The sequence below is a fragment of the Perca fluviatilis genome, chromosome 8, assembly GCF_010015445.1.
Source record: "Perca fluviatilis chromosome 8, GENO_Pfluv_1.0, whole genome shotgun sequence".
Classification (NCBI taxonomy): Eukaryota; Metazoa; Chordata; class Actinopteri; order Perciformes; family Percidae; genus Perca; species Perca fluviatilis.
Genome location: NC_053119.1, coordinates 17,539,003 through 17,550,285, shown reverse-complemented (window position 1 = coordinate 17,550,285; position 11,283 = coordinate 17,539,003). Strand labels below are relative to the sequence as shown.

General features: G+C 37.7%; 2 protein-coding genes across 3 annotated transcripts; one reads left to right on the top strand and one right to left on the bottom strand.

The window, feature by feature from the left end:
- Nucleotides 1–66: 66 nt before the first annotated feature.
- idh3a (isocitrate dehydrogenase (NAD(+)) 3 catalytic subunit alpha) lies at nt 67–4,941 on the top strand. 2 transcript variants are annotated; one of them, XM_039809548.1, is made up of 12 exons: nt 67–198; nt 599–664; nt 1,186–1,248; nt 1,393–1,476; nt 1,692–1,806; nt 2,103–2,290; nt 2,548–2,681; nt 2,779–2,881; nt 3,020–3,084; nt 3,588–3,672; nt 3,873–4,025; nt 4,118–4,941. In XM_039809548.1, the coding sequence occupies exons 1-12, from the start codon at nt 172–174 to the stop codon at nt 4,199–4,201; spliced, it is 1,167 nt and encodes a 388-aa protein (XP_039665482.1). In that variant the 5' UTR covers nt 67–171; the 3' UTR covers nt 4,202–4,941. The 2 variants fall into 2 exon arrangements, with proteins under 2 accessions (XP_039665482.1, XP_039665483.1); XM_039809549.1 differs by lacking the exon at nt 599–664 and having other exon boundaries at nt 72–198.
- acsbg1 (acyl-CoA synthetase bubblegum family member 1) lies at nt 4,710–10,110 on the bottom strand. The gene is made up of 14 exons (XM_039809547.1): nt 9,869–10,110; nt 9,366–9,421; nt 8,976–9,244; nt 8,778–8,866; nt 8,525–8,645; nt 8,364–8,444; nt 8,130–8,279; nt 7,872–8,048; nt 7,375–7,556; nt 7,025–7,258; nt 6,721–6,935; nt 6,415–6,554; nt 5,883–6,129; nt 4,710–5,333 (listed from the first exon to the last, which is right to left on the bottom strand). The coding sequence occupies exons 1-14, from the start codon at nt 9,913–9,915 to the stop codon at nt 5,257–5,259; spliced, it is 2,085 nt and encodes a 694-aa protein (XP_039665481.1). The 5' UTR covers nt 9,916–10,110; the 3' UTR covers nt 4,710–5,256.
- Nucleotides 10,111–11,283: the final 1,173 nt, after the last annotated feature.

The window sequence follows — 11,283 nt, the reverse complement described above, 5'->3', positions numbered from 1 at the left end:
ATGATTTGATACTATAAATAAAATTGAATTGGAAAACGTAATAAGGGTTTATTTTGAAAAGTCTAAATCGTTTAGAACGGATATCTGCTTTGTATTGTGTTCAGCTTGACACGTGCTGCTACTGCTGTGCTGCTGCTGTGCTGCACCTGCACCGACCTTGGCTAGTTTAAGATGGCAGGGAAGGCGTGGAGGTCATCGGTATGTACAGGCGGAAATGTGTATATCGTATAGCCTTTAAGTATTACACCAAATGCATGGCAGTTTCTTTAAATTAATCAACTAACGTTAGCTTATTTGACTGTCGTTGCAGGCATACCAGAGAACGTTACCTATTTCACTAGCTAGCTAGGCTCTAGCGCTACTTGCTTGTAGTTACTATAGCAACCTGACTTTTCTTCTATTTACTTATTTAGCTAGCTAGCTAGGTTAGCTAGCTAAATAAGTAAATAGAAGTCAAGTCACGTTGCTTGCACTGAACGAAAAGGTTAACCTAGTTAGCTATCTACATGTTTTCTTTCATCATACATTGTTGTAAACGTTAGTTTTTAGCTGATTGCTCAAGTTGAACAGATGTCAATGAAATGTCCCTTATCTACAGATTCTTAATCTACTAAGACAGTGGGGTTTGTCGCTCAATGGCAAGGATAAAATCAAGGCTCAGGAAGTAAGTTAAGCATACGTATTAAAACGTTCACTATCCTTGCTGCGTTTGGAAAAAAAAGTTAATGCTAGCAAGCAATCTCCCGCAGTAGTAATGCTATTAAAATCTGAAATGGGCATTGTTTTGCTATCTTTCCTAAGTAACAGCGCCTTCATCTACACTGCCCTCTTTTGGGTGATGACGTTTACCATCAGCCAAGGCTAATTCATTTGTTGATTGACAGAAAATTGCCTTTTCAACACAGCTAACATGCTATTTAACAAGGACTGACAACTCCTGCAGTGAACTGTGTCGAGTCTCCTCTTCCAGAATGTCCTTTGCTCCCAAATCATATCTATCTATCTATCTATCTATCTATCTATCTATCTATCTATCTATCTATCTATCTATGTCCATCCAGACATTAATCGCTTGTGTGTTTCATGTAATTGCACTGCTTTTCATGTTCAGATAGGTGTACTAGAGTGACCAAGGATTGGCACAACAGTAATTATCTTTTTAATCTAGTCCATTGTGATTGTCAGGTGTCACGGGTGGTTGGAGCTTTGAAGAAAGAGACTCCACAACCCAGGACGTTCATGCGTGGGGTATGTACCTTTCCTCTGAATCTACACAAATAAAGTCTCGAAGATTTTAATGTGACTTTTTGCTTGTATTAAACTGTGACTCTGAAGTGTGTTATTATTATTATTTTATCATTGAATGTTATGTTTCTTTATTCTGCCTCACAGATTCAAACTGTTACTTTAATCCCTGGTGATGGAATTGGTCCAGAGATCTCCACTGCTGTCATGGAGATATTTGATGCAGCTAAAGTTAGTACTGGAGGAGCAGAAAAAAACATAATTGTTCACCATGAACATTAACTCAGCAAAAATATTGTTTAGGTTGCGATGGAACACAATTTATTTAAATTACTCCAGCACTGATACTTAAAAGAGAAATCAGAAATACAAATAAAGTCTTTAAAAAGCTGCATATTGTAAAAACAAATCCAATTCATTTCCTGTACACACACTTTTGTATCCAGGCACCTATTCAGTGGGAGGAGAGAAATGTTACAGCGATCCAAGGACCTGGTGGCAAGTGGATGATCCCTCCTGATGCCAAAGAATCGATGGACAGGAACAAAATTGGCTTAAAAGGTAACCTGCAGAAAAATGAAACCAATTGGTTTACCCTCATTCATCCCCACAACAAAAACTGGGAAGTGAAATTGTTTTAGAGATCTGAATCACACTTGCCAAATGAAACTATAAGACCAATTCACTAAGTGTATACTTTGTGTTGGAAAGTGGTTTTTACAAATAAGTGACCGATAAATTACTGTTCATTACAAGCATGGCACATTGGTTTAGATCTTACTCCTAAAAAAAGGGATTTTCTTTTTGTTTTGGCAGGTGAACTAGTAAATCATTTTGAATTACTTAACAATCTACAGGTCCTTTGAAGACACCAATAGCAGCCGGCCATCCCTCTATGAACCTGCTGCTGAGGAAAACCTTTGACCTCTATGCCAATGTGCGCCCCTGTGTGTCCATTGAGGGCTACAAGACCCCCTACACTGATGTGAACCTGGTCACCATCAGGGAGAACACTGAGGGAGAATACAGTGGGATTGAACATTTGGTAAGGTCCTTTAATAACACACTACTTGTCTAGTTACATTTTGTTGTTTACAGTGTTGTTCTTTTGACAATTTGATTATTTCCTCACTGACTCAACATGCATTTCATCAGAACATTGTCTTTTTTTTATTTCTCCAGCTTAGACACTTTTTGATGTTTAGGAATAGAATCATTAGCATTTTAGTTTATAAATCACTCAAACACAATTTATACTTTACAGATTTTACCTGATTCTCTCTTGGATTTGTATATTTTCAGATTGTTGATGGAGTTGTACAGAGTATTAAGCTCATTACAGAGCAAGCCAGCCAACGCATTGCAGAATATGCTTTTGAATATGCCAGAAATAATCAGAGGGCCAGTGTTACTGCTGTTCATAAGGCCAATATTATGTAAGTTGTATTTAGTACACATTACTTGAAGTAATTTGTCATTTGAATTTGTAATTTTAAAGTTATTTGCTGTCTGTCCTCTGACATTTTTTCATAGGCGCATGTCTGATGGGCTTTTCCTACGAAAATGCAGAGAGGCTGCTGAAAAGCACAAAGATGTGAAATTCACTGAAATGTACTTGGATACTGTGTGCCTTAATGTAAGTCGCATAGCTTTTGTTATGAATTAGTTTATTGTGTATCATGTTTTAGATGGCTATGAAGCAATGTTTTGTAAGAGGTTTTGCATATTTAAGATTCCTTATTAATAGTGGCATTGTTTATAAATGTTCTTATAGATGGTACAGGATCCCACTCAGTTTGATGTATTAGTGATGCCAAATTTGTATGGAGACATCTTAAGGTAAGTAAACCTCTTACATAGTGAGCGTGTTATATTTATAAGATATGATATCTTCTCCATTATTTTTGCGCAAAAAGCACATATTTAAAAATAAAAAATTGTTCAGACAGCACATGCAGTAAACACATTTACTCACTATTGTAAATTATGTAATTTTGTTTTAATGTACATTACCATGTACCAAGAAAGTAGTGTGCACTGTGTGGATTCAACAAGAAATATTCTAACAATTACAAAAACTTAAACTTAGGCAGAGTAATTTTAGACTAACCTAACCTATAATGATTTAACATCAGTCAAGGAAAAATCAACTGAAATCCTAACTAAATACTGTAAAAGTGATGGCAAATGTGTGGTGACGACGTGCATTAACAAATTGCACTGAAATCGTCTGCATCAGTTGAAAATTATGTGTCTAGTATGCATATGAAATCTAATTAGCAAGGTCAATGTGTATGAACAAAAATAAATGTAAAGGTAACTGTATGTGTTTACCATTACAGTGATCTTTGTGCAGGACTAATTGGAGGTCTTGGAGTGACTCCTAGTGGAAACATTGGCGCCAATGGTGTTGCCATATTTGAGTCGGTATGTTCTTTTCATTCCCATCTTCACAGTTTTCACTTCCATGATGAAAGTACATGTTGCACAGCAGATGTTCATGGTGTGTGATGAGTTAGTGAAGGCACATCAAAGTTTGGCCTCTTCATGTTTCTTATCTTTTAGAAATAAGATGTTTATAGAAATGTCAACCATTCTGAAAGGTTGTGATTGATTTCTCCTGTCAGGTTCATGGAACTGCCCCAGATATAGCAGGAAAAGACATGGCCAACCCCACTGCCTTGCTGCTCAGTGCAGTCATGATGCTGCGGCACATGGGCCTGCATGGCCACGCCAAGAAGATTGAAACTGCCTGCTTTGACATCATTCGAGACAAAAAGGTAATTACTTTTCAAGAAATGAAAACATGCAGTTGTGGTTGTACTGTATGTTCCCGCTCTGATTTGTAATGATTTTATTATCCATCCTCAAGGTTCTAACAAAAGACCTGGGAGGAAACTCAAAGTGCTCAGAATTCACAAAAGCAATATGTCAACGAGTGCGGGATCTGGACTAAAATGATGCTAATAAGACCACAAGTTAATTTTTAGGGTCTCTTTACTTCATCATGTTACATTGTATCTGTACATTTCAAACCATATGTATTTAAAAAAAAAAAAAAAAAAAGACTCCGGCGTTAGAGATCCTCAATGTTTTATTATTCCCTCTGCACACTCCAAAACACTGTCTTAAACTCTTGAAACAGTTACTGTAAATGTATTTAATTTCTGAACTGTTTAATCTGTGGTGGATATTGTCTATTTATTGGCTGAAATTGGCCTCTTGTCTAATGTAATTGACACTGTTACAGTATTTTGACATAAACGATGCAATCTGTAACCTCCATGATCATTTGAGAAAAACTCAAAACATTTGTCAACAAGTCAAACTCTTCCATTATGTTTGTGGATATATTTCACATTCATATCGTGAAAAAAAGATGAATGATTTAAACATAATCAGGCTTCTGTAATATGAAAGTGGCAGATGTTTTGCACTAAGTCTTTCATGTCATACTGTTTTTCTTTCTGCAAATAGGAATGTATAAAGAAAAACGAATATAACAATATCAGAAATGTCAGACTTTTTTTTCTACTTGCTACTGTTTTCTGTTGTGAAGCACTTTGTGATGTCTGCTCTTAAAATGTGCAATGCAAATAATATTATTCAGTGTTATGCATATGACTTGTGGGTGTCACAAGCCCTTGTCAGCTGCTATGATAATGACCCGTGTAATTAAATACCTGGTGAAAGTTATGTCCATGTTTATATGAGTATGATTTTTAAAGTAGTACTAATAAATTGTTGACCAGAGACAAATATGAATTAAAAACAAATATTTCAGCCTATGAGAAGATGCATCAAAATGGTGTCTTTGTAAAATGCTCAATATTATTCACTACTTAAAACATAAATATTATAAAAAATTAAATATGGTTCCTTTACTATTTACTGTATGCATTCTGAACGTGACACATATAATTAAATTTCATGCATGTCTCCAAGAATGATGAGATACACAAGTGATTTTCATACTAACAGTTACACAGGCATCTGTCTAGGAACATGACACTACTCCTGATAGAGGCTCTCAATGACCTCGTGGTACATCTCCAACACAACAGGGCGACGGAGCTTCATTGTGGGACCTGGAACGAGACAACAATATAATATAACAGTTTGCTGCAGTCTCAAAATTGCATGGTTTTAAATTGGGGGTCTTCAACATTTTTTTAGGCCAGGGATCCCTTAGCTGAAAGAGAGACTGAGTAGGGTCCCCCTACTGCATATATTTTATACAATTGAGTTGAATATTAAACTGGGCCGAATGGATGAAAATAAATGGTCATTATTTATACATCATGTTTTAACGTTAAACATACATGTGGAAGGCACAGTGAATCTTTAGGCTTAACGGTGAGGCTATCGTAGTGGCTACCTTATCTATAGTAAGCTTATCTTCAATATGTAAATACATGTCTATATTTTTTACACAAATAGGCCAATTTATCTTAGCTATTAATATGTTGGATTCATATCAATGTATATTTTCAGACATTTAAATTTTTGAAAAAAGAAACCTTTAAAATAATTTGGCAGCCCTCCTGCACTAATTCTGAGGACCCCCTGTTGAAGATCTCTGCTTTAAATACATAAAGCACAATCTATTTTGTATTTAACATTGTCTACTGATTTACCCAGCTCTCCTCCAGAAACAGAGAAGTCCTTTCTTAGAATAGTCCACTTTTGTATGCGCTGGGCATTAGAGGTGGCTGCAGCGTTGACCCTGTTGATTCCTTCTTGAATGGTCCGGTACACGTCTTTGTCTTTTCCCCCAATGATGTCAGACACCTTGGTTGCTTGGCTTCCTAGCTGTTGGCAAAGCTCCACAGCCTCCATACTCAGCTCCTCTGTTGGCTCCATGGTTTCTGTATTGCTACAACACTGGAACACAGAATTAAATTGCTGGAATCATATATATTTACACATAAAATCATGACTAATTGCAGTAATTTGTGAAACCAGTCATTTTGCTTCACCTCGTTTACATTCCCTGGTTTGTTACACATCTCTCTTAAAACTGCTAGTTAATGTATGGCCATAAATGGTTTATTTGCAAAGATAGGCTACAGATACATAACGGGATTTTACATGAGATACGGTTAATGTCAAGAATACAGTACAGCATACCATTTTCCATTATCCAGAAAATAACTAATGGCAGATTACCTTCAGTGTTAAAAGCATTGACAAGAACTTCCTCTTGTCCCCAATGAGCATGGCATTGCTGATGATAGGTAGCTCCTTCTTCACTGCTTCCTCTATGGGAAGAGGGGGAACATTCTCCCCTCCAGCTGTGATGATCAGCTCTGAATGGAGAGAGGGAGAGAGGGCACCCTGACATTACATGACTTGTAACAAGGATAATGGAGCCGTATGTTCTGTCGAGAAGAACATGCACTTAGGTGTGGGTAATGTACAGAAGGTGAGCAAGCAATTTTCTAACAATAGCCTTATTTGCTCAGATTGTTCTACCTTTTATTCGCCCTGTGATGTACAAGAAACCCTCTTCGTCTATCTTTCCTAGGTCTCCAGAATGCAGCCACCCATCTTCATCCAAAGCTTCTCTTGTTTTGTCTTCCATGTTGAGGTAACCCATGAATATGTTACGTCCCCAAAAGCAAATTTCGCCTTTCTCAGAGTCTATGTTGGACATTTTGTATCGACAGCCAGGCACCACTTTACCACAGCTTTGTCAGAGGAGAAAAATCGTTGTTATTTTATATTCATAACATTTAAAAAGCACTTCAGCATGACAAACTGTACGTCCAATTTTTACCTTGGTAGTTTGTAAGCTTTGGGACCTGACATAAAATGAGGTCCTGTGCTCTCACTCATGCCATATGCCTCATACAACCAGATATTCAGGCCAAGGAAAAACTGCACTGTTTCACTACTGATCGGTGCTGCTCCAGAGAAAAACTTCTGACAGCAAGACAGGCCCAGCTCAGCCCGAAGCCTCTGCAGCACAAGGCTGTCAGCAATGGTAAAGAGGAATGGTTTCTCATCCTCTCTGAGGGAAAAAAAATCAATATAATTAAACCATCTGTCTCTGAAAATGCATTTGTGTATGCTGTTTGGTTTAAATCCCTGAATTATTAACAAAAGTTAAGTTTCATCACCACTTACTTTTGCGTACATGTTTGATTGGCTTCCAGACTGACTGACATTGCCCATGTCACCAGCTTCTTTTTCACATATCCACACTCACTAATTGCCTGTTTTATTTTCTCCATCATTTTCTCCCATACCCGTGGGACACCCATGTGGGATGTAGGACAAACTTCTCGCAGAGTTGTTATCAGGCTTCCCTACAAAAAATTAGTACACAAAGAGCTCATATACTATACACATATACTACTGTAATTTTTTATTGATTACATCACCACTCATCTCTTGCACAGCTAAAATTGTGTAATTGTGCATGTTAGTATTATTTAAGAGAACAACACAGGGAGATCTGAAGAAAACTAGTTGGACCTCATTGCTTTTACCTTATAGAGTAAAAGTTTGATTGATGACTGCCTAAATAAATTATATTCACTTTGAAGGCCCAATTTCAGACCTTTAAACTAAAAGAAATGTTAAAACCAACATGTGTGTGTAATCTAGGCATTTTTATTTACCTTTAAGGCATCTGGCTGTGCAAAGTATACCAGCTCACCCCACTGGATGCCCGCCCAGAGATCATAGATCTGAGCGGCGATGTGGCTGAGAGGCAGGTAGCTCACTAGTGACTCCTGTTTAGTGTCGGCTGGCTGCAAGTCTCCGGCCCTGCTGGCATGATTGGCGGTCCATGTGATCTGAATATTCATCATAGATTAATAATAATAACATCTGACTCTGAATAAATACAGATTAAGAATAGTCACTCGAAAGCTTACATTGTCATGACTGAGCATGACTCCCTTCGGCTTGCCGGTGGTGCCAGAGGTGTAGATCAGGACGCAGCATTGGTTGGCCCTCTGGCTGGCGATGATGTCATCCAGCTCTTTCTCAGAAACCTCCAGACCCAGCTCCATGAACTCCTCCCACTACCCCACAACAGCAACATACAGCATCACAGCCTGAGCTCAAATGTCACTTTGATCATTTCATGTGGTGTCAGGAGGACTTACAGAGTAAAGATTGGAGATCTTCTGCATGGGGTATCCACTGTATTGTACTATGGCTTTCAAGTGGGGCAGACTATCACGTATCTAAGGTACCAAGAGAGAGAAATTTACAACAGTATGTTTTGCATGTGCATAAAGACCATTATATATTTAAGTGACAGTACCTGCAGGATTTTATCCAATTGCTTTTGGTTTTCCACCACAATAATGTTGGCTTTGGAGTCACTAGCCACATATTGGCAAGCTTCAGGTGAGTTTGTGGCATAAATTCCTGTCATTGTTCCCCTGTAGGATGAATACAGACACATGAAAAAGTCAGTGCCATTGCAACAGCAGCAGATGAAATATTGATAACAGCACAATAACAAATACACCGTATATTTGCGCTCTTGTTGCTGTAGGATACATCTTTCTCACCCTGCCATGATGGCTCCGACTGCAGAGAAGAACCATTCTGCTGAATTGAATCCTAGTATTGCCACTCCATGGAATCGCTTTAAACCAAGCTGCACACATTGACAAACTTTTTGTCAATGTGTCTGGCCATTGATAGTACTTAATAGTTGGAATTTACAATGTTTTACAGACCATACATTCTCTTATTGTACAACATACCTTTATAAAGCTCTTGGCTGCTCTGCGGCAGAGTTGATAATATTCTAAGAAAGTGATCTTTTCCCATTTGTCGTTTTTCTTGCTGGCGAGTGCGTACATGTTTCCATATTTTTCAACTGAGGCTTTGAACATTTGGTGAACTGTAACAGGTTCCTCTGGACATCCTTCTTCTATTCTCAGTATTACTGAGCCCTTTGCATCTGTGGTCCAAAGAGAATGAGCTTGAGCAAGAGGTGTGCCAGCTAACTCCTCTTCTTTGTTTTGCTTTCCTGAGAAGCGAAAGAAAGCAAATCTGAAAAACAAATCCAGTCCTTTCCACAGATGAATAAAAGCCACGTCTGTTGTCTGACCAGTCCTGTCATTCAGCAGATCCATGTGCTCATAACTTACCTACAGAGGCATGTCCTTCGCTATCTGTCTGCACGTTTGCCATCAACTCCTGAACACTGAAAAACATATAGGAAACATGGGCTCCAAACAGCTCATACATCCACATCACTTTGTCGCAATTGTGCTGCTGGCTTTATTTCATCACATGGGTCTCATTTTCAGCTGCGCTGTTTAACCAACACAATGTCAGGCTTTTGGCAGAGCTAAAGCCCTCTTGCTTTGTTTGACTGAATATGTTCAATGAAACCTGAAAGACAGTTCACTCTTACTCATTAAAACTATAAATGTTGTCAAATTTAACCAAAGAATTTGGATTTGGATTCTAAAGAATACAAACAAAGTATGCTAGTATACTGACAAAATCTGGTCCGTCAATTTTTCATTGTACTGTAGTGAATTTGCATTCTAACTGGTGAATCTGGTTCAATGAGCCTTAGCTGAAAAGTTAAACATCTCCTCGTCCTCTTTAAAAGAAACAAAAAAGTTCATTTTAGGTTGCATACCTGTTCTCAAGTTGATCATCTCCCTTCTTCTCATCAGGAAATTCCATACCGTTGTAGATCTCCTGATAGTGTGAATACAGGCTATGTAGGATCAAGCCTCTTGATTTGCTCAAAGGAGAAACTTTTCAAAATCTGACTGGTGTGAAACAGAAAATCTTTTCTTGTTGAACAAGCGCACCCTTAGATAGTACCACGTGTATTGAGGAACTGGTAAAATAAAAAGACATGTGATTCAACAAGCCTCATGAAGTTGGTAATGGTTGCGAAACAAATCAGAAAGTCCATGTGTGCACTCCATTGGTCCGCTCGCTCAAGAACATGTCCTGAATTTAAATTAGCGTAGTCTTTTCATATGTAAAACAGTGTGATTATAATTTTAAATTGCACACATAACAATACTACACTTTCAACTTTGACCAAGCTATATGAGTTACAGTATATATCTGATGGAAATTATAATAGCCCAGCGTTTGAGTTCAGTATTCCAAAGGTTGATTAATTGGGTTTATATGTGGCTTTATATGAGCTGTCTAAGTTCCAGTGAGTGGAAAGCAAAAACACAGCAGGATTTGAAGTAGAGTAAGACCTCTTCTTGCAGCTCTTCATCTCCCCTCTCTGTTGCACGGGCAATACATGCACAGAACAGCTAACAGGAACGCTCTCTCTCTCTTTTAAATGACCTGTGATTGACCAAAGTCTCCCATCATAGGCTAGATTTTCTAAAGCCTGAATGCAGAGCCAAGAGGAGGTGCAGAAGTCTAGTCTTCTCTAAAACCACTTTAATTAAAATATGCTGAAAGATAATTAGGACATTTTTGCCCAACGACGGCAAAAATAAACTGCCACAGCTTTATGTCCTGTTCTAAAGAATGTTTGAACTTCTTAAAGTTCATTCAAATGTACTTCCCTGACAGACTTTTAATAAGCCCCAATAAACTCTGTAGACATATTCTGGAGGTAACAATTTTATTTTTGTTGTTAAATCACTAACTGTTTCATGTAAAATGCTTCGCGAGCCCATGACTCCATGGTGGTATAAAACTAAGTACATTTAGTCAAGTAATGTATTTTTAAGTAAAATTGTGGTACTTGTCCTTTACTTAGTATTTCAATTTTATGCTACTTTATACTTCCACTTCACTACACTTTAGAGGGAAATATTGTACTTTTTCACTCTTATTTTTCTTATTCAATCGCTTTAGTTTATAGTTAGGCTACTTACAATTTGTGCGAAAAAAATTATGTCACTGTCTATTTTCAACTGAACATGTGACAAAACATTTGTCTATGTCTATTCAATTTTGACATGTACTTCAGTTATGACAAAACTATTTTGACAATCTGATTGTCTAGGTTGATTGCTCACCTGACAAAACATTTGTCTGTGTCATTTCAACTTTAAACTGTTACTTCTG